The 23788-nt window shown below is 45.6% G+C and overlaps 1 protein-coding gene and 1 long non-coding RNA gene across 2 annotated transcripts in view; one reads left to right on the top strand and one right to left on the bottom strand.

Moving 5' to 3' along the window:
- OSTF1 (osteoclast stimulating factor 1) overlaps positions 1-23788 on the bottom strand; it is a 57411-nt gene that overhangs the window by 27630 nt on the left and 5993 nt on the right. The window contains exon 2 of the mRNA XM_029920318.1: positions 4444-4490. Within this exon, the coding sequence (XP_029776178.1) occupies positions 4444-4490 (47 nt within the window). The remainder of the gene's footprint in view (positions 1-4443; positions 4491-23788) is intronic.
- On the top strand, positions 1313-2296 carry LOC115276321. Its single transcript, XR_003901885.1, has 2 exons — positions 1313-1431; positions 2000-2296. It is a non-coding gene; the product is annotated as an uncharacterized LOC115276321 (long non-coding RNA).

The following is a 23788-nucleotide window of genomic DNA, read 5'->3' on the forward strand; positions in this document are numbered from 1 at the left end:
TTTATGATGTGGTTTCATCTTAGCTTGGGCAAACCATGCAGTATTTAATACATAGTAGCAGAATATTTACTATTGAAACTTGAAAAGATGTGAGTTCTTTGTGTGCAACCTTTCATTTATGCATGTGAGAGGGTTATCATTTTTTTAAATATTTTTACATTGTAGTACTTGTTTTGCTTGTTGGTGGTGTTTGCTTATTTAATACATTCTGTCAAGGACAGAAATTACATGCTGGTTTTTTTCCCCCCTGGGGAGTGTGTCTTGGGTTTTTCCCTTATTATTTTCATTACTTTTTTTTTTTTATTTCCTCTTCTTTTTATGGTGGTGTGGGTGGTTATGTTTAATTGAAGTTGCTTTTACAGCACCAAAAACTTAATCATCCATTTTCTATATAAAAAGTAGCTACTTTTTTGCATGGACCTCAAGTATACTGTAGTATAGAGGTGGAATTTAAGGAAAGGTATTAAGCAGGCTGTGTTTTAGCTTATGGGCAAGTAATAAATTATATCATGTATCTTGACTGTATCATAGATAAGCTGCTATATTACAATTGCCACTTCAGATAGCTGTGAAATTAGGTGATTAACTAGTTGGTACCTAACCTTCTAATTTCTGTATAAGTCTAATTACATGAAATAGAAGTGGGGATTTTGATTTTTTACTTTGCTTTTCTGTTTGGAGTATCATTGAAACTACTGTATTGTAAATGATGGAAAATAATTGCATATGTTAAAAAAAATAAATTGTATTAAAAAAAGAGAAAAAAAACAGAATAAAATCTCATTTTAAGACAAAAAATAAATAAATAAATAAATAATAGCGTTCTAAATATGGACTATTCAAAAAAATGTAATGAACTAAATATCCATTTTCTTCTGTATATTCAATAATAACTAAGATTTTTTTTTTGAGAGAGAGAGAGCACAAGTGGCAGAGGGGCAGAGAGAGAGAGAGGGAGAGAATCTCAAGCAGGTTCTGTGGTGTCAGCACAGAGCCCCACATGGGGCTCGAACTCACGAACCGTAAGATCATAATCTGAGCTGAGGTTGAGTCGGATGCTTAACCAACTGAGCTACCCAGGCACCCCGATAAGAACTAAGATTTCTGAAAGCAGTAGAGAGATTCCATCCCGGAGCAGAACTGGATTGAATTAAAATAATCAATAGGTTAACCAATCATAACTATTTGCTAAATGTCTATGAACACAGTGACCGCCGCTCCTCCATATAATAACAGCCGTTTCACACAGTTACGCTCACCCAAGTCTCACTAGAACCCTGTATGGTTATTCTTACTTCACAAAGGCACAGACAGGAGGAACTTTCTGCATGTCCCAAGTCACAGAGCCACTGAAGAGGCAGTGCAGGTCCTAAGACTTATGGCCAGCTTTCAACAGCCTTGTGTTCTGCTGTCTTCCCTGACATGGCACCGGTGAGCAGGACTGAAATGCCAAGTGCTCAAGTTCAGAGGGGGAAGAGGGACCCCACTCTTAGCCATGTTCATCAGAGAGTCTTCATGGAGAAGGAAGCATTAGAGCCTAGAGAGAGGCAATGCCATGGGTCTAGAAGGGTTCAGAGACAGGTCCTGCTGTGCGTCACCTCCAGACCGGAATGGTCCCAGAAGGGGAAGGAGCAGAGAGAGGACTGTGGGGCTGGAAAGGTGCTGGCCCACAGGGGACTCTCTCCGAAGTCAAATAGAGTTGAAGCAGGTAATGGGATCAAAGCCACACTTCAGCTCTGAAGGATGCTGATGGAATGGCGAGGCTGGAGTCCGTGAGCCAGAAGCAAGAAAAAGGACGAGAGAAATGAAGGAGTAGGAAGGCAGTGAGAAAGGACAAAGGTGCTGACCAACAGGACACTGGGAGGGGAGAGGGTATAGCCAGGGGTCCTGTCCCGGTCTCAAACCGAGTACATGCAGGTCCCTCCCTGCTCACACTCTGTCTCTATCTCTCATTCTCTCTCAAAAATAAACATTAAAAATTTTTTTTCAAAAAAAGCAGATTGGGAAACAGACAAGCATGAAAGAAAGACCACGTGGGGACACAGGGAGAACTTGATCATCTACAAGTCACAGAGAGACACTTCAGAAGGAACCAACTCTGTCAACAGCTCAGTGTGACCTCTTGTCTCCAAAATTCTAAGAAAAATTTCTGTCAGTTGAGCAAGAGTCTGCAGCCCTCAGCTACAAAAGCCCGGCAAGCTAACACCCCACCCACTCATCCCCCACCTCCAGGAAAGATGCCCCTGGGACTTCCTGGTGAGAAGAATAAAAACCAGAGATTTACCTCTACCCCCCACCCCAAGACCCTTTCTTGTTCCAGGAATGTCTTGTGGATTCAAAGTCTTGGGAGGACTCATCTGAAAATGAGCACGCTCCCTAAGGGCTGGATTCCCGGCTGCCTTTTCCTGGTGCTCCCCATGTGCTAGGATTGCAAACCGACCTCCTCCACGCTCACAGCAAAACCCTGTAGGCCGGCTAATGTTATTCCCGTTTTCAAACGAGGAAACAGATGGCCACGGGTTAAGGCAATTCGCCGTGAGCACATGACAGATTTGGAATCTGATGGCAGGCCTGAATCCCTGACACCCGTTCTGGGCTAGCTTCTGAGGCATCCGACTCAGGCCACCAGGGTCCAGGACAAGCCCAGACAAAGCCAGCAGCAGGCTGCCAGCCTCGGGCAGGAAGGCTCCCATCTCTAGCGAGTAAGGCCACAAATTCAAGAGAGCAGGTGCCCTTGCTGGGGCTCCCCCTCCTCTGCCTCCTAACTGTCTGGACACCTGCTCCCACTCTTGCTCTCCGGGACGGCTCCCCACACCCCAGGGAGAGCGATCCTTCTAAAACTTAGCCAATCAATCCTGCACTCAAAACCCTCCATCTTCCGGTGCCTGGGTGGCTCAGTCAGTAAAGTGCCCGATGCTTGGTTTCGGCTCAGGTCATGATCTCAAGGTTCTTGAGTTCGATCCCCACACCAGGTTCTGTGCTGATAGTCTGGAACGTGCTTGGGATTCTCTCTCTCTCTCTCTCTCTCTCGGTCTTTCTCCCATACGCTCTCTCAAAATAAGTAAACTTAAAAATTTTTTGTAACTGAAAAAAGGGGGCGCCAAGGTGGCTCAGTCTCCATTAAGCATCTGACTTCGGCTCAGGTCATGATCTTGTGGTTCGTGAGTTTGAGACCTGCACTGGGATCTGTGCTGACAGCTCAGAGCCAGGAGCCTGCTTCCGATCCTGTGTCTCCCTGTGTCTCCCTCTCTTCTCTCTGTTCCTCCCCCACTGGCACTGTCTCTCTTTAAAAATAAACAAACATTTAAAAATTTAAAATTAAAAAAACCTCCATCGGACCCAGGGCAAAATCCAAATGAGCCCCCTGGGCCCTACAGGATCTGCCCTCTGTCTGCCTGGCCTCTCTGAACCCATCTCCTACCTCCCTCTCCTTTATTCAGGACCTTCTGTCGTCCCTGCTCTTTCTAGCACCCACCAAAGTCGCTCCTTGCTGTCCCCTTGGCTCTCTCACTTCCCTCAGGCCTCTACTCAATTGTCACCTTTACAGAAAGGCCGTCCCGAAAACCCTGTTGAAAATAACACTCTTTTCTCCAAGGACCTTTTGGCCCTGTAGGCTCCTTCTTCTTCTTCATAGCACTTACCAGGCCCTCCCAGTCATGTTCATCTGCTGTCTATCTCCCCGCACCAGGATGGCAGCCCCGTGAGGCCACCCTTTCTGTTGACGTGGCCCTATCCCCAAGGCCTGGGCCAGGGGCTGGCACGTAGTAAGTGCTCACTAAATCAAGGATGGATCCAGGGATTGATGGATGGACACCAGAAACTCTAACAATGGAATGTGTACGTGGCAGAAACGCAGAAAATTGCTCTAGACAGAACAAACTGAGGCTTGCTGGAGGGGATGTGGGGGATGGGCTAAATGGGGGATGGGCATTAAGGAGGGCACTTGTGGGTGTTGTACATAAGTCATGAACCACGCAATTCAACTCCTGAAACCAATACTATACTGTATGTTAACTAACTTGAATTTATATAAAATCTTGGGGGAAAAAAAACCATCACTCTAGGGGGTTGGTAAAAGGTGCCATTATGAGGAGGCCTGAGGTAGAGAGTCAACAGGAAGAGCATGGAAAGTCAGTGTGAGATTCACAGGAAGGGTCACTAAGATAAGGTCATGTACTTTATATGCCGGGCACTTGGTGATTGTTCAGGTGGCGTCACCATGGGGAAGAGGCCGCACAGGACGGACGACATGAACTCAAGGTGCAGAAGACATTCAGATCGGTTCAGGGACTTAGCTTCCACACCTCTGGGCCGCATGGAAGCATATGAACATCCACTCCTAGCAATCTTTCATGGCTAGCAGGGAAAAGGCCAGAGGAAGTATCTAAATGAAACCACCTTAGGTTTTTATGCCACTTTTAAAGTTAAAAACTCAGTACTTACAGTTCTGGGTTCAAACGTATAAAGAGCTCTGAACACTTTAACTTGCCCTAAAAGAGAGGGAACAAACACATGATCAATTCTTTCCTTTTACGGTTACTCTAAAGAGCATTACCCATTATATTCTCCAGAATTCCCTAACTAAAAGCCCATGTGAGACATTTATTTTGGAATTAAGCGCTTTTTTCCAGCATAGAAGGTATTTTGTAAATATCTGTTAAGTAAAGGCATGACTAAACACACACCTCCGGGGATGATTTTGGCTACCCTTCTCAAATAACAGGAGCTACATAATTATTTGCACTTCACTTCTGTCCGATATAGAGCCCTTCCAGCCCCAGGCTCTAAGTTTAAGGTAAGCATTTAACATAAAGAGATATTTAAAAAACAAAAATAAAGAGATATTTAACGTGACAATCAACACTGGTTTAGTATTCTTAAATCAATTATTTAGAACTTTATATTTTCCAAAAGAAAAGAAAATACCATGGAGAAAAATTATATCGGTTGGAGAAAAATGTGATTCCGTTAAGTCCCAAAACAAAGTGCAATAACTCAGCAAAGAGGAGATCATGATCATGAAAGCTGTCCTCCACTCTCCCAAAGAAGATCTCTCATAATATGCCCTTCCCTGCATTTCCATAACACCTTGTATTAAAATTTGCTGGCCTGTGTCATTTGGGAGCAGGAACCCTGACTTCTTCAATTTCCCGGCACCGTCTAGCATATGGTATGAACTTTATAAACAATTACTAAATGAATATGTAACAGAACAAATTCAAACAGTAGGAAAAAGTCTACAGGTAGAAAAAAAAAGTCTTTTATGAAATAAACAGATTTAGAAGGAGTATCAAAATAGAAAGACTACCTATTTAAAATGTGATAACAATTCTGTTTCAGCACAAGAACCTTTATTTATTTATATTAAAAAATGTTAATATTTATTCATTTTTGTGAGAGAGAGACAAACAGACAGAGTGCAAGCAGGGTGGGGGGGGGGGCAGAGAGAGAGGGAGGCTCCAGGCTCTGAGCTGCCAGCACACAGCCTGACACAGGGCTTGAACTCATGAGATCACGACCTGAGCCCAAGTCAGGTGCTAAGTGATAGAGCCACGCAGGTGCCGCAGCACCACAAAAACCTTTGGATGTGGCTACATCCTACAAGAGCATCATTCAAAACGGTGGTCTCCGAGATGTGACACAGGAGGGCTATCTTGGAAGTTCTTTCCATTTTTGTCTTATTCTTTCTTCATTCCTATTTTAATTTGTTCCACGTTATGTTTTATAATATAATGACATAATAGGATACATATGTATGCAACTTATGATACACAAACACTTATTGGGAATGAGTACTGAGAACGTTTTGCTGATAGAATGTTAAGCATTATGAGGACAGGTGTTTATATTTTATGAGCAAGATATCCAAGGACTAGGCACAGTGCCTGCCTGGCACAGAGGAGGCTCTCAATAATTTTATTTGTTGACTGGAAGAATAAAGGAATGAAAACAAACACTCAAGAAAAAAAAATTCTGAAAACCAGCAAACAGCACTGTCCAATAGAACTTCATGCAACCATGGGAAAGTCCTCCCTCCGTGCTGGGCACATACGGCTACCGAGCCCTTGAAGTGTGGCTAACATCACTGGAAACTGATATTTAAACATCATGCAATTTTAATAACTTAAATTGCTACACAGGGCTGGTGGCTAGCATGTGGAACAACAGGGGTCTAGAATATCAAAAAAAAGGGAAATGACCGTAATGTCCATTAAGAAGGGATCGTGTAAGTCAACTCTGACGCATCTGAAGAATGCTGCAGACAGATCTACAGACACTGACCTAGCAAAGACACTGCAAAATACTCCGTGACAGCAAGCAGGTTACAGAACAATACACGAGTACCATTCCATGCGTGTGGACTATACCGCACGCACACAGACACCCCCTGAACGGCAGCACCAGGAATGGGGATCCTTCGCCTTCTACTTTTATCTATACGGCTCATATTCGTGGCACTTGGAGTGTAGGAGCTCTATAATCCACAAAGTACAGTAAGGACCCCTTCACAGCAGGTGGCGGGCTTTGGGGACATGGGGCTGGCTGTCACCCTTCCTCTTAAATGCCCTCCTACAGAAGAGCCCGTTTCCGCCCCTTGTGACAGAGCATGTGCGCAAGAAAACCTGCTTCTCGGCGTTGCAATGCTCCTCCTTCCCTGCTCTTCCAGGGGGAGACTGACAGGCAGAAGCAAAGGTGGAAACTTTCTTCTCCCCGGCAATGTTTTCTACACACACCCGCAGCCGTGAGAAAGGAAACTCGAAATGGAAGGAAGAGCTGCCAGGAGGAACACCTGCTGACCGACTGTCTCTCTGAGAGTGGAGGCTGGTTATTGTGATGACTTCGAACTTTCCAAAGAGAAGTCCTACAAGGAAGCAGTCCGGTGGTGACCAAAATCAGTCATGCCAGAATGTTCTCCTTCCTTTGGGGGAATGGCGGCAATGAGATGTGCCACGGCGAACTGTGGAACCCAGATCCGCCGTGAACTTCATGAGCTTACATAAAACTCAATACAAGTTAAAGAACCGGAAAAAAATAAATACTTGGGAGTCTGACGAAACCACTGATGTTCGTTATCTTTTGTGACTGTCTTACTTAAAATGTCCCCAACTTGAAGGAAGTGGGAGATTTATTTGCATTTTTATTTATACTAAACACTGAACATCAGGCCAGTCTTTTACATGGTTAGGCAAGGGAACATTCTCTCTGCATGAAGCTGTAGAGAACACTTTCACCTACACGATCCTGTTTATCGATTCATGTGGGGATGTTAGCCTCATGAGGCTCCCTTTTAATCCATAGATTATAAAAGTTCTGGGTCTTACTTTATTCAGTTCTCAAACCTGAATCAAACAGAAAAGAAACAATGCAAAAAAACACAATAAAACAAACAACAAAAACAAAACAGCCAGAGGATATGAAAGAATTGCACACAGATAAAAAACAAATGACTTTCGTGGTTTCAGTCTACCAACTGTAGAGAATAGTAATTAATGATATTTAATTCACTGAGCATTTTTACATCATATTTAATTCAACTGTTCTATAGGTGTACAGGTTCACACAGAATATTAAAGGACTCAGGGTATTCTGTGTTTCTATAGCCCTGCCGTCACAGACACCCAAAAAAAATTAATGAACATCTTAATAAAGCATTGAGACAGGCACTGATCATTTCTGAATTTACTTATTTATTCATTTTAAATTTTTTTAAGTTTTTAGTTGTTTGAGAGAGAGGGACCAAAGATGAGTGAGGGAGGCACAGAGAGAGAGGGAGACAGAATGTGAAGCAGGCTCCAGGTTCTGAGCTGTCAGCACAGAGCCCAACGTGGAGCTCGAGCCCATGAACTGTGGGATTGTGACCTGACCAAAGTCAGATGCTTAACCAACTGAGCCACCCAAATATATTTAAAGAAGGCAGAGTCACAAACAAAATCGTGGTGTTCTTGGATGGGCAGGGAGGCAAAATTAGATGTCTTCTCAGGGAACCCTCCCCCCTTTGATCGTTTTCTCATGGAAGACTGGTTACACATAACAAAGAAAGTGGAACCAGGAAGATGGTATGAATTACCTGGAATTCACCCTGAATTAAGATTGGAAAGAGGCCCAGTCTTTTGTAAGATCCTTTAAGTGAATCTCACATGAACTAGCATGTGAATGGCATTTAGGATTTCAGGAGGGCTGGCCTCCTGACATAAGCAAGATAAGCAGATTCCCATGTCCGGCAACAGCTGGGCCCTCGCTGGATTTTCACTTTGTTGGCCCCTCACCTTGCCAGGCACACCCTTCCTGTTCCTCTGTAACCCCACCCTGCCCCTACGGAGAAGGGCTGAGTCCACCAGTCATCAGCCAAACACTACCATCACGTTACAGTCACCGACTCTTGTCCCCAGCAGTTGAGGCAGAGAGAGAGAAGGATCTGGGAGGGGTCTTGTACAGGCGATGGGTAAGAGACTGTTCTGGGTCTGAAGTCTGCCAACAGAATGCAGACAGGTGCATCTCTGTGGTCCTGAAAGAGCACCGAGAAGGACTTGGGGCGCACAGACTCAAACACAGTTTCCATTCTAGTTTCTTCTCTGTTGGTAAAGGAGTAGAAGAGACACTTGGAGAGTGAGCCACAAAGGCAGCATTCAGAAAGGATCACCCGCAGCAAAACATCAGAACCGAGTTATCTGAAAGATGGGCCATTTCATTTATGTTCTGCTTAAAAACACTGGAAGGGAGGCTCAGTCAGTTAGACATCCGGCTCTTGATTTCTGCTCGGATCATGATCTCACAGTTCGTGGGATGGAGCCCTGTGTTGGGCTCTGCATGGACAGTGTGAAACCTGCTTAGGATCCTCTCTCTCTCCCCCTCTCTTTCTATCTGCTCTCTCCTGCTCACTCTCTCCCTCTCTCTCAAAAATAAAATAAACTTAAAAAAAAAAGGTTGGAATACCCAAGACATTTTAGATGGATTTCATTTAAAATGTCTTTAATAGGGGCACCTGGGTGGCTCAGTCAGTTGAGCATCCCCTTCGGCTCAGGTCATGATCTCACAGTTTGTGGGTTGGAGCCTGGCATCCATCTCTGTGCTGACAGCTCAGAGCCTGGAGGCTGCTTTTGATTCTGTGTCTCCCTCTCTTCCTCTGCCCCTCCCCTACTCATACTCTGTCTCTCTCTCTCTCAAAAATAATTTAAAAAAATTTTAAAAACAAATAAACAAATAAATAAATGAAATGGCTATGACAGGGGCACCTCGGTGGCTCAGTCGGTTAAGCTTCTGACTTCCACTAAGGTCAGGATCTCATGGTTCTCAAGTTCGAGCCCCACATCGGGCTCTGTGCTGACAGCTCAGAGCCTGGAGCCTGCTTCAGAGTCTGTGTCTCCCTCTCTCTCTCTGCCCCTCCCCTGCTTGCCCTCTGTCTCAAAAATAGTAAACATAAGGGGCGCCCGGGTGGCTCAGTCGGTTAAGCCTCCGGCTTCGGCTCAGGTCAGATCTCACGTTTGTGGGTTCGAGCCCCACGTCAGGCTCTGTGCTGACAGCTTAGAGCCTGGAGCCTGCTTCCAGTTCTGTGTCTCCTTCTCTCTCTGCCCCTCCCCCTCTCATGCTCTGTCTCTCTCTGTATTAAAAATAAATAAAACATTAAAAAAATTAAAAAAAAAATAGTAAACATAAAAAAAATTTTTTTAAATACTGGCCACGCTAAGTGTAAGAAGGACACAGAACAACTGGAGTTCTCCAACAGCATCAGTGGGTGTGTAAACAGGTACGACGGCTAGAGAAAAATACTTGGCAGCAGCATTCATTCCTTTTTTGTAAGTCTGAACATGCCTTTGAGATCTTACATGACGTTTCTGGGAGAGGAACTTGCTTGAAGAACCCCTCCTCCTCTCATCTTTTGGGGAATAAATTGCTGCCTACAAAAACGACCCCGCCCGGACGCTGTTACTATCGCCAGGGCACAGTGAGCCTCAACATTTTATTAACTGCACACCATGAAACTAATCTAGTGGCTTTTTAAAAATATCAGACAGAACAGAAATGACTAGAGCCCAGTGTACACGGCAGAAATAATTATGGTTTTGTGCAACGTTCATTTCGTCGGGACTGGACAGATGGATGGAGTGAGTGATGGGTTTTTTTTTTTAGAAATTTACCCAACACACCTTTTGGCATAATGCCAAACGGCCAAATATTAAAACTGACTACTTGCCAAAGCCAAATGCTGCTTTACAGAAGGAACTGTTGGGAAGCAAGTGTAAATCTGAAGTTCCACTAAAACAATGTATTATGTTTACGATTTTATTATTTAAACAATTCTGGTAGGCCCATTTCTAACATTTGATATAAATGAGCAGGCGCCCTAATGCCTCAGCACGATCCACTCCTACATGGACGGATGCTACAGGGTTGTTCTGAAAATCAGGTCTGTGTAAAAGCAAGATATTTTGGTGCCAAGATGGCCGCTGCCTGGTGTGATTCTGCAGCAAGTTAGGAAAGTTTCTTTCCTCCCCAGTAGAAACGGAGCGAAGCCAAGCCTCCTCCTCGCTCCTGAGCTTGAAGACTTGTTTCATGCCTGACGGTGCAATTTCACTGATGCCCGTCCGGCAGACGAGACGGTAGTTTCCCCAAAACTGTTAGCGACCGTCCTCTCTCAACACTAATTCTCAATCTATACCTATTGTTTTCTAATGTTTATATCATCGTTTTGGGGCACATAAAATTCAAGGCCTGACAATCATCCTTAGTTTTTGCAATATTTTATTCTCCAATAAGAAAAACAGATGTTTATACTTTCAAGTGGCTGAATTTCTGTACGCAAAGCATAAAAGGGGACACTGCAAGAGTCACATACAGAGTATTTACCTATTTTTCAAAGCGAGCTCTCTGATAACAAGTCCAAACAGTCTGCCTTGTTTGGATCACTGGCTCCACGACACCGGTTAGACAGGATGGTTACCGATGCAATCTACCACCCTTGTTCACGTCCACGTCCAAGGATGCCAGAAACGACACTAAAGTAAGGCATCCACGATTTGGCCAGTGAGCCGAGGCTGAATGGCAGATGTAGGAAAAAATTTGAGGTGAATTTCTGTGTACCCCTCGTGTGCATGTGTGTTTACTTTTGTATGTAGCAGATCACAATGTAAAATATGTATCTTACTAAAGATCACAGTCAGAAGAAGTTTAAAAGTGAACACTCTGTGCTATCTGATCAAATGAGGGATCTGTACATGACTCTCTAAAGAATGAGTAATATTTCCTCTATTTTGTGGGTTTCAAAATTCAAGCAGGCAAAAACTAACATTCTCCATCGGCCCCTGAGAGTTAGAACTGATACTGGAGCTTTTGAAAAGAAAGAAGAGGAAGAGGATTATTTGAATAAAGGAGCATCATGGAAAAAATAAGAATTCACCATACACATAGAGTTCTCACATTTGTCTAAGAGAATGCAGGGAGTGTCACTTCGTAATTGATACTCTGTGGGTATGAAAAAACGGCCACCACCTTCGAATATTCTCAGGGCAAATATAAGTATTACTATTATTTCTACCACACATATTTAAATTATTCCATTAAACATGCATGATGAAACAGGATGTTTTCTGCTCAAAAACAAAACAGAGGGAGTCTACGGGATAGTATCCAAAGTCAAGGCCATCATTTCGCTTGCAGGGTAAGAGGAAACAGCTGCGCGCTGCTGGTCCGCACAGGCTCCCCTGGGCTTTGCGGGTTCCAACGCCCACACGTGAGGTGGTTAGCTCCGAACAGGCTTCTCGGTGACGATCTCTAAGCACGTCATTCCACAAAAGCCCACTGCTCTTGAAGATAAAACACAGAGGCTGTAAGCCTTGCGGAGAAAATCACCGTGTGAGCACAACAGCGTTTAAGAGTTGCCACCGCAAAGAGTAAGTTTCTTCCCCCACGCTTCCACTGCTGGGTTCATTCAATCAAATCCAGGGAATTCTATTCGCATATATGCCTTTTAAGGATACAACTAATATAAAGGAACACGAACCTTATATTTTCATCCCTCCTCACGCCAACACAACCTCTTCTCTGCTGCCTCCCCTCATTCACTCAAAAAAAAAAGAAAAAAACCACCACCACCACTGAAGAATTTGAAACGTGTCTTGATTTCAGCAGCAGGACTGGCAGACTCATTAAAAACAGTAGCCAGTGTGTTTTCTGACAAGAGGGTTCTGTTTATTAACAGTGTGCCTTTCTTATCCATTTTTTTCTTTTGCTTATACTTCTTAGTGCCTTTCAGCAAACTTGGTTACTTTTACATCTTCAGGAGCCACAAGTGCTGGTTATTTTTCTTTCTTCTCACGGTGTAGCATAAAAGTCCCAAAGAGCAGGGTTCAAAGTTTCAGACGACACGCTTACTGCTAACTGTCTTGACTGGCTAAAAATCAGAGAGGAAGCATGGCCCCTAAAGACCATCAGGTCTTTCACTCCCAGACCAACTGCTTCCAAAGTCACTCTGAGGACACCCCAGGGAAGATACGTAAGAGAAATCTTTATTTCGGTCCTTGGAATTTAAGTTTAAGTTTTTGCAAAAGGCAAAATGAATCCAAGGGCCCATGACAGCAACAGTCACTGTAAGACCCAGGAACTAAGAATGGGTTTACTTTTTTTTTAACTTAATTTTATAATGTTTATTTTTGAGAGAGAGAGAGAGAGAGAGAGAGAGAGAGAGAGCGAGCGAGCACGTATGGGAGAGGGGCAGAGAGAGAGCGAGACACAGAATCCGAAGCAGGCGCCAGGCTCTGAACTGTCAGCACAGAGCCCGACATGAGGCTTGAACCCCTGAAACGCAAAATCATGACCGAGGCCAAAGTTGAATGCTTAACCGGCTGAGTCACTCAGACGCCCTAGGATGGTTTTACATTTTTAATGGTTGGGGAGCAGGAGCATCAAAGGACATGTAAAAATTATCTTAATTGCAGTGTCTGTAAATAAAGTTTTATTGGTACAGAGCCTATATTTGCATTCTGTTCTACAGCTGACTGTTGCTCCGCTCTATGATGGCGGAGTTGAGTAGTTGCAACAGAAATCATCTGTGGCCCCCAAAGCCTGAAATATGTACTATGGGGACTGTTATGGCAGAGTCTGCCCGCCCCTATCCTCTGGCCCCTGTTCCTGTTAGTAACGAGTCAGCCCACGGGAGCATTACCCCTGCAGGGAGGGTCCAAATCAGTCTCCGTATCACAGACCCTATGTGTGAAATGACTGGCTGTCTACACATCCAGGACTGAGACAGATGATTCTCCAACACTGAAATCTTTCATCCAAAACAGAATTCCCCATCTAAACCCATGTTTATGGGACACTTACCAAGAGCCAGGCACCATGCAAAGTGCTGATTTGCTACAACCCATTTAATCTTCAAAATAATCCTGGGCGGGGGTGTTGCCTGGGGAACTCAGTCAGTTGGGCGTCCGACTCTTGACTTCAGCTCAGGTGCTGACTTCAGCATTCATGAGTTCGAGCCCTGCATCAGGCTTTGTGCTGACCGCATGGAGCCTGCTTGAGATTTTCTCTCTCCTTTCTCTCTGCCCCTCCCTCTCTTGGGCTTTCTCTCTCTCTCATTTTCTCTCTCTCTTTCTCCCTCTGTCGAATAAATTTAAAAAAGAAAAAAGGGGGGGGCACCTGGGTGGCTTAGTCAGTTGAGCGACTGACTTCGGTTCAGGTCATGATCTCGTTGTTCATGAGTTCGAGCCCCCCATCGGGCCTACTGCTGTCAGCCTGTCATCACAGAGCCTGCTTCGGATCCTCTGTCCCCCTCTCCCTGCCCCTCTCCTGCCTGTGTTGTCTCAAAAATAAATAAACATTTAAAAAAAGACTCAAAAAAAAAAAAAACCCAACCCTGGGAGAGAAATACTTTATGTCTGTAGCCCATTTTACAGCTGAGGTAACTGAGGTCAGAGAAGACAAGTAACTACTCCAAGTCTATATAAGCAGAAAGAGGCAGGCAGAGGGTTTCAACCCAGGCCTTCCGGACCCAGGGCTCTGGATGTGGCTCGGAGTGATCCGAACTTTCATCAACGGCAGGCTGGGATTAAGAAGGAATGAACAAGTCGATGTAGGTAAGGTACTTAGTGAAGTTCCTAAGGCATTTTATGCGCCCACAGTTCAGAGATTATCATTTCCTACAAGTTTTTAGCTGGTGTGGGGGGTTATTTCTTACGTCTTTATCCTGACTGGCAAGGCAGCCATTTACCCGAATCTTGTCTGTGCACATCAGAGAATTTAACATTTATCGCCCCTCAGCAGAGAAATCTCCACATTTTTGTTAAGCAAAGAAAGTATAATACTTAATATTATATCTCTGAAGGGCGACTAAAGAATTAAATATAAGCATTACATTGTCATTTTTGAAACCTAAAGCTACCGTCTTTAATCTACGCAAGGCACCACAACAAAATGCAACGGACGGGGTGGTTTACACAACAAGACATGAGTTTCTCACAGCTCTGGAGGCTGAGCAGTTTCGGATCAAGATAAGAGTCAATCTGGTTTCTGGCGAGAACCCTCTTCCTGACACGCAGAAGGCCGCCTTCCCAGTGTGTGTTCACAGGGGCCTCGGTACGCACGAGTGCACACAGATTCTCTCTTCTTAGAAGTCCGCTAATCCCACCGCGGGCCCATCCTCACGACTTACTCTGACCCTCAGTGCTTCCCCGAGGCCCATCTCCAAACACCACCATACAGGGTGGTGAGGGCGCCTGTTCATGAGCTCTGGGGGGACATAAACATTGAGCTCACAACAGCTAGGAATACAGGATCACAGAAAAAACAGAAATGCAGGAACACGTAAATGTACCCATGTTGGAACAGAGATTCAATAGTAAAAATAATACAAAGGTTCATCATGACCTTTAAAAATCTGCTTTGGGGCGCCTGGGTGGCTCGGTCAGTTAAGCATCCGGCTTCGGCTCAGGTCATGATCTCACGGTTTGTGGGTTCGAGCCCTGCGTTGGGCTCTGTGCTGACAGCTCAGAGCCTGGAGCCTGCTTTGGATTCTGTATCTCCCTCTCTCTCTCTGATTCTCCCCTGCTCGTGCTATCTCTCTGTCTCTCAAAAATAAGTAAAAACATTAAAAAATAAATAACTAAAAAATCAGCTTTTGGGGAATATGCTTATATAAAAAGTGCCAGTTTGGTGGTAATATTACCAATTCAATTAGCTATGGAAGACAAAGATATGCATGGAAGAAACAGAAAAAAACAACATCAAAATGCTAACAGTTCCTCTGGGTGGTACAACTATGAGCCATGTTTATTTTCTAAATTGTCCACAAAGAATGAGAGTCTCATATTTAATCAGGAAAACATGGTTTCTTCAAATGCCCTATTGAAGCACAACTCATATACGTTATTTGTACTCAAATAGCAGAAGGTTTTTTTTAAGTTTATTTATTTATCTTTGGGAGAGGGAGAGGGGAGGGAGGAGGGCAGAGAGAAAGGGCCAGAAAGCATCCTAAGCAGGCTCCGTATTGTCAGCACAGAGCCTGACGTGGAGCTCGAACTCACAAACCATGAGATGATGGCCTCAGCTGAAATCAAGAGTCGGATGCTCATGGACTGAGCCACCCAGGCGCCCTAGCAGAGTAGTTTTTAATTCAGAGTCCACTTTGCCTCCTTGATCTCACACCACACACACACACACACACACACACACACACACACACACAGAGTCAGTGGGGAGACAAGCAACCACAATGCCGAGTGTGACACGTAAGTCACATGGACGGTGGGGAGACTTGTAGGTCAGTGCAGGCTGTAAAAGAGGTGGCGTGCACTTTGTTTCTGGAAAGACCAGAGGAGCTGCCGATGAGAGTGGAGAACGGCCGACCCAGAATTCAGAGCAACTACACAGACGGAGGCCTGGAGGCCAGGCAGGGCGGAGGAGGAAGGTCAAGGAAATCCAGGGGCCTGAGCTCAGCAGGAGAAACACGCTGCCTAGAGACAGAAGCGTGGACTGGGCCGGGGGTTCTCAAATGTCCCCGACACCCACAGTAAGAAATCCTCGGCACAGCAGGACAGGACTCAAAAAACACAGACACGCACCCCAAGAAATGTTTCACAAACAAAATACTTATCCTTACTTTGAGCGATTCTCTCCGATATTTTCTATTCTTGCTCTCTTCTCTTTTCCTTCCTATGAAGATGCTAGTCTTCATCCACTACACAGACTTCATGACCTGCCACTGGGTCACCACTCACAGTCTGAAAATACACCTGGCCAGAGCACTTAGCATATGGATGTGTGTAATCAGTGTCCACGGGCCAAATGGAAATTCGTTCAGATTTAGAAAGCTGGTACTCTTGGCAATAATGAAGTGCTCTCCGATGATAAAATGTTTAAAACGGCCTTAGAAATTATTTTTATTTCAAGAAAATTTTTTTTTTATTTTGAGCAAACAGTAGGTGAACAAGCGTAAAATTCAGACTTCATGAGTGGGGTTCAAACCCACAAACAGCGAGATCATGGCCTGAGCCGAAGTCGGACGCTCAACCGACTAAGCCACCCAGATCATCGGGCGCCTGTCAGGGCGCCTGGGTGGCCCAGTCGGTTGAGCGTCCGACTTCGGCTCAGGTCATAATATCACGGTTTGTGGTTCGAGTCCCATGTAGGGCTCTGTGCTGGCAGCTCAGAGCCTGGACTCAGCTTGCGATTTTGTGTCTCCCTCTCTTTCTGCCCCTCCCTCACTCCTGCTCTTCTCTCTCAAAAATAAATAAACTTAAAAAAAAAAAAAAAGACTCATGCTAGCAAGACAACATGATGAAAAAAATGTCTCCTTTATTTTAAATGCCCCTTTAACACCTGGTATAGGGACAAAGACTCAGAACAAAACAAGAAAATCTCTAGAGACATGGACCGAACTTAAGCAAGGTGTCCACTTGAAGCTTACCTGACTGACTGACACACAGGGGCCCGATCTGTAGCTGAGGGCATTTTACTAGTTCTCGTTAACACGAGAACTCTCAGATAACAATACAAACTCTGGGTGAATGAGAAACAGTATCAAGCACAGCAAGAGAAACTAATGAGAGGGCAATGAATAAGCAATACCCCTGAAGCTGAGCTCCTCCCCATTCAGAAAACAAAAAGACTTAGACTTTCTTCTGCAGCAGAGACACGACACTCTGCCAAAGCCCATATTCAAAATGACAAGAGAACCGAAGGCAGGAGGGTGGGTTCAGAGAGGCCGGCTGTAGGAAACCAACAAGAGGTCTAAGGTGCTCATTTCTCCCAAGATCATCTACGTAAGATACAACAGCCTTTAAACTGGAAATGATTCCCTAATGGCATCCTCTCAAGACACACGAAAGTGCTCCTTCAGGTTTACTATGTGGTCCTGAGGGTCTGGTTCCTAGCCTGAAAGTGGTAAGCCTCGCGGGCCTGGGGGCCCTAACACCCTGGTGGGAGCTCCACCCACGGGCCATTGCCCCCCCCCCCCCCCCCCCCCCCCCCCCCCCCCCCCCCCCCCCCCCCCCCCCCCCCCCCGCACTTGGCACCTGGCTGAAGGCTCAGCCCAGGCAGGGAGGATGCCCCAGGGGATCGGTTCCTTCTCCCAAGTGGCCTGGTCCCTTAAGTCCAGACTGTTTATGGAAAGGAGGGTGTAGACAGAGCTCTGGAGGCCTGGAAAGACCCCAGGAGTCCAAGGGCCTCCCAGAGAAGGCCAGGGGAGAAGGTTAACCCAAAGAAATGCTCAGGTGTTTTCCCACACCAGGTCTGACGCTGGGAGGAGGAGGAAGGAGAATGGGGTTGGATTTCCCCTGGAGAGTTGTGAGGCCAGACAACAGACGAATGCAAAGCTGTGGTTTGCCTGGGTTGTAATTAAAATAGGGTAATTACAGGATCGTTCTGATGGAAATCTCCCTTCCACTCCAGGCCTGGGCAGGAGCTGTGATAATACACTCCTGAGGGAGGGTCTTTTTTTTTTTTTTAATGTTTATTTATTTTTGAGAGAGACAGATACAGTGTGGGGGACGGAGGGGGTGAGCCAGAGAGAGAGAGAAGTACAGATTTGGAAGCTGGCTCCAGGCTCCGAGCTGTCAGCACAGGCCCCTATGCGGGGCTTGACCTCACAAACCATGAGATCATGACCTGAGCTGAATTTGGACACTTAACCAACTGAGCTGCCCAGGCTGAGGCAGCTTATATTCGACTAACACCTTAGCCAGTCCAAGACCCAGGGCACTTTTCACACCCACTCCTGAGGTTGCAAGGTGCTCATGGGTGTGTGTGTGTGTGTGTGTGTGTGTGTGTGTGTGTGTGTCTGTGTGTGTGTGTGTGTGTGGTTGACTCCTTTTCATTCATGGATGCCCAGACGATCATTTATCATTTTATGAACATGGGGTCATCGGTTGAGGGGAGGCAGGGGATGAAGACGTTGGAATTTGCTCTAAAACGTCTAGGAATACCTCACCTGCTACTAAAGCCTTGAGCTGCAGAAACACTTGCTGTTTACAAAGGGATGGGACGACAGTGAAAGTTAGCCTGCCCACAGGGACACAGCGGGAAAGCTCACTGCCCTTCAGGATGGTGGCTTCCCACCAACACGCCGTGGGTTGTGTGAACTGCAGGCTTTCATAATAATTACTAGGAATTTGCTCTCCCACCCACAGTCCCCACTGGCCCCCAACAGAAGTGACCTGCCTTCTCTCGTCATCTGGTCTAACAAACTCCAGTTCTTTACCTGTGGTCTTAAAGGCATTTAGTAGAGACTTAATACTCAATTTTTAACTATGAAAAAAAATTTTTTAGTTCTAAAATTATAGTAATAACATTTATTCCAATCAGTACAATGCTGTGTTCTTATATTTATCATTATATCCCTAGGAGTATATAAATGCTGTTTTCTTTAAAAACAAACAAACAAACAAACAAGGTAGCTTCTGGTTTCTCTTTTTTTTTTAATTTTTTTTTTTTATGTTTTTGTTTTATTTTTGAGGGAGGCAGACTGCAAGCAGGGGAGGAGCAGGGAGAGAGGGAGACACAGAATCTGAAGCAGGCTCCTGGCTCTGAGCCGTCGGCACTCACAAACCATGAGATCATGACCTGAGCTGAACTCGGGGCTTAACCGACTGAGCCCCCCAGGGGCCCCGGCTTCTGGTTTCTGTGTGAGCCCCACGTAAATCACTGAGTGGCGGGTGGGCTGAGAACCTCACTCTTGGTGGAAGAACTGTCTCTCTTCTGGAAAGAAGCACTGAAAACCCTCCTTCCTGGAATGAAATATGCAAACTGCTACAAAGCAAGGTCTGAACTTGAATATACGGCTGAAAACTGTCACCTCCAAAAACAACAAAAAAAAACAGAACAGGAAAAAACAAGATAGGAGAACAATATAGAGACTTCATTTCAAAAACCTAGCAGAATATATATTCTTAGATCTCAAATCTACAGAGTGGATGACACTGAGTTATAACTGACATTATACATTTTTCAAACATAAAAGTCGCAACAGCCATTCAGGAATGACTTTTTTTTTCTTTTTCTTTCTTTCTTTCTTTTTTTTTTTTTTTTTTGCCATCCAACTGTCATTGGACACATTTCGGCAGGGCCACCCTGATACTGTACGCCTCTAGGCAGCTGCGGGGGGGAAAAACCCAGTAACAAACAAAAACAAACTCCACTGTCCTGTGTAGCTAAGTGAAATCAGATCAGGTCTAATTAAGAATATATTATGTCTCCACCCAAACCCTCTCCCCATCCTTTCCTCTCTCGGTCATGGAAACCTGGACGTGGGAAAAGCCCTTGAAGTATTTCATCCTTCCATCTGTGGGCAACGGGCTGGCACTGAGCCCTGGAAGCAGCCGCACGGTAGGCAGAGGACCACGGACAATGTCCCACGGCTCCCTGAGGAGCACAGGCTGAAGGGATATAGAAACATGGAGAATTATCTGAAAAGCTAGTCTAAGGCAATGAACCCTTAAAAGCAAATGAAGAAACTGATAACGAGAATGGGTGTAATCTCACTCCTCAAGGTGACCTAGCAAGGCAATAAAAGAATGGGGGCCACTACTTTACTTCCAAACTAATGGCCATTTTCCATTATTATATTCTTTTTTTTAATGTTTATTTATTTATTTATGGGGGGGGCGTTGCATGAACAAGGGAGGGGTAGAGAGACACAGAGAATCCCAAGCAGGCTCCACACCGGCAGCACAGAGCCCGATGTGGGACTTGAACCCGTGAACCATGAGATCACAACCAGAACAGAAACCAAGAGTGGGACACTTAAGCAACTGAGTCCCCCAGGCACCCATGACTATATTCTGTGTCCGCCTCCTCCAAATCACAGCTTGGGCTTACAACATCACCCTATGAACCTGTCTTTATTCCTGAAGTCCTACCATTTGAGTAGTTCATTTGAAAAAGAAATTCCTTCCAGGAATCTGGTGTTTACTTATCTTATTCTTTAATGTAAGCACCTTGGGGAAGGAGATGTTGATAAATCAGTGATTCGTTTAACAGTGCAGGTCAATTTGTTTGTCAGATGTGAACCAGTAAGTTTGTTCCCTGAGCCCTGTGGAATTAAAGAGTAGAAGAAACCAAGTTCCTTGGAAGGCTCTCTGGACACGTGGCCCTAACCCTGAGGTACAATAATCAGAGCTTAAACAACAGCTGGCTGTGACATTCAGGTCTGCCAAAGGTTAGTTCTGGAAAATGGAGACCAAGGGGAAATCCATTCAAGAGTAGACCCAGATCCACACTAATCTTACTGTCCCAGTCCATCAGAACGACATTGGTGTGTTAGCCAAAGTTCCACGTGGCATGGTGTCCCAAGAGGGAAAAAAACAGGCCAATGACAAGGACTCGGGGCAGATTCCTAGTGCTGGACCAGATGTCAAGACACCAGAGGGACCTAGTGCCAACCAAAGATCAGAAAATGGGCCTGAGCCCACTGCAGAAGACAGAGCTCCCCGCAAGCCAGTGCCAAGTCCTAGGCACCCTTTAGAGCCCCAACACTTAGGTACAGAATCGGTCCTCGAGAGTAGGAAGGCATCAGGCAAGTACTAGAAGCAAGCCTGTCACTGTGACAGCTCCCTGAAAGAGGAAGTGGACAGTCACCCTAAGTAGTGACTCCTAATTCACGGTTCAGCAGTTCACAGGCCCAGGCTCTGGTCAGCAGCTAGGTGGGTGACTCAGATTTAGAACCTGAGTGCAGAGGAATGAAAGAGAATGCCTTATTCCCTAACAGAAGAATAAGGCTGAGAACAATGTCAAGTTTGACAGTATTAAGATCATGAAATTTGGGGCCGCCTGGTTAAACATCCTACTCTCTCGATCTTGGCTCAGGTCACAGTCCCACGGTTGGTGAGTTCAAGCCCTGTGTTGGGCTACATGCTGGTGGTGTGTAGCTGCTTGGGATTCTTACTCTCCCTCTCTTTCTGCCTCTCTCCTCCTCTCTCTCTCTCTCAAAATAAATAAACTTTAAAAGACATAAAAAGAAAGAAAATGAACTTCAGAGGGATAGGTTTCTGTTGCAATGACCGTTTCACAGCCAGTTTCCTGCCTCAGAAACCAGCAAGAACACCTCATGTTTAGGTCCCCCCAGGGCCACGGTCGCCGAACTTGCACTGACTCATCAAACCCAACAGGCCCAAAAAGCAGCCGCAAGATCCTGTAAACCTGGGTGGGCCAACATTTTAGAGACAGAAGAGTCTGGTTTTGTGAAACAAGGAAACCTGAGATGCCTGCCAAATGTGCCGAAAGGCTAGAGGGGCTTCGCTCAGCCTGGCTGTCCCCACCCATGCTCGGGGAGCTAGGGCTTGGAGGCGTGTCCCCCCCACGTCATGGGCTGGACCAGGAGGCTTCTGGAAGACCCAGCCACTCCAGAATACTGTCCAGGTGGAAGTCACTCCTTTGTCTCATGCAAGTGAGTTGATTCAAGTGTGTCCTGCTAGATGAGGGAATCCCTTAAGAGAATCCAAGGACTTCATCAGAATCAAGCAAAATCCCCGGATTAAAGGGATGCCACAGAGACTTCAGGGCTGCCTTTGGATCCTTGTAAGGGGGCCTGGGACAAACTCTCCAGCAGGAGATGAAACTGAGTTGGGTCTCTAGAACCTTCCTTAACTTGAACTTCAAACTGCCTCAGGCTCCCTGGAAATCTAGACACTAGGAAAGGACCATGTTCAGTGCATTCTTGGGTCCCAAGAATATTAAACCAAAGCAGGTTCTCAAGTTCTAAGGGATGCTAATGAGTTTTTTAAATCCCATGCGAACCAAATCCACAAATACAAAACTCTCCCCCAACTCCTACACCAAGAGTAAGGTGAGGAATTTGCCTTGTGATTTTCTAAAAATCCTACAGAAGTCCAAGCATAAAGTGGGAAATGACTGGCAAGAATTCATGAAGAGGCAGTGGCCACAGCAGTCCCACCAGGGACTTAAGTGACTTCTAAGCTGTGACCCGCTTTAACATTTGGCTGCGCCCCAAACACCCACAGCCATTGTTAACATCCTGACAAACAGACCAGCAGATACGCGCACAGAGCGCTGAGACGCCACAGTCTCACTTTTTTTTTTTATGTTTTTTTATTTATTTTTGAGAGACAGAGAGAGACAGCACGAGTAGGGGAGGGTCAGAGAGAGAGGGAGACACAGAATCTGAAGCAGGCTCCAGGCTCTGAGCTGTCAATACAGAGCCCGAAGCGGGGCTCAAACCCACAAACTGTGTGATAATGACCTGAGCGGAAGCCGGAAGCTTAACCAAGTCACCCAGGCGCCCCCAACAGTCTCACTTTCTGCGGGGAGCAATGCTGTTTTCCACAATTTGGTACTGCAGGCCGATGGCTTTCTCTTTAAATCGGAAGAAATTTCTCCGGGTCACACTCCACGTGTGCAGACCAAGTCCCCTGGCTTCTCTGGAAAAGGGGGCTCAGTTCCAAGCAGTCAGGCAAACCAAGATCAGAGGACACACCAAGTTATCTCACCGTGCCGAGTCAAATGACGTTTCCCACTTTTTTTTGCCTAGCAAACTCTCACTCAGCATTCAAGACTCTGCTTACATTCCCCTCTTAGGTGACATACCCGGAGCGTCCTCAAAGCTATCGTGGACTTCCCAGCCCTTGGCTCCCTGCCTCCTACCCAACGTACTGTAACCTTTCTGTGTAAGGCAGGCACACGCAGTTTGGGTGGGAAAGTAAACTGGCACAACCTTTTTGGAGAGCATTTCAGGAATGTCTACGAAAACGATGATGCACATATCCTGGACCGCCAGGACTTCCTCTTGTGAATCTACTCACACTAAGTAAGGAGCAAGGCAACTGTAACTACCTAAATGTGGAAACAATCTAAAAGTGCATTCTAATCTAATGTGCAACCATCTACGTGGGTCTGGTTAAGGAAATACAGTGGAATATCACGTGACCATTCAAAAGCCCCAGGGAGCTCTCTCTATACTGTTATCTATAAGGTTTTCCCCAAACATCTTTAACAGTTTTGATGATTTTTTTTTTGTCAGCTTTATTGAAGTATGACTGACGAGCTGATAGAAAACCTTGATGTTACGGCTCACAGCAGCCCGCTGAACATTGTTTCTCCATCCCCCGCTCCCCCTTCTCTCTCTCTGTCTCTCCTGTGTGTTTGTCTTCCCCTGAGCATCAAACAACTGAGTACAACTCTGGCAATGGTTTTCACTGCACATGAAGTGTGAGGTGCAGGGGATCAGAATAGCCACCCCAAAGTAGGCCACTTTGGCAAAAGGAGTATTTTGAGCTGAAGGCAACTGAGAAAAAGTAGACCCAGGAGGAACTCTCTGCCTTCTCCCCACCTAAAAGCAGGGCAT

The sequence above is a fragment of the Suricata suricatta genome, chromosome 13, assembly GCF_006229205.1.
Source record: "Suricata suricatta isolate VVHF042 chromosome 13, meerkat_22Aug2017_6uvM2_HiC, whole genome shotgun sequence".
Taxonomy (NCBI): Eukaryota; Metazoa; Chordata; class Mammalia; order Carnivora; family Herpestidae; genus Suricata; species Suricata suricatta.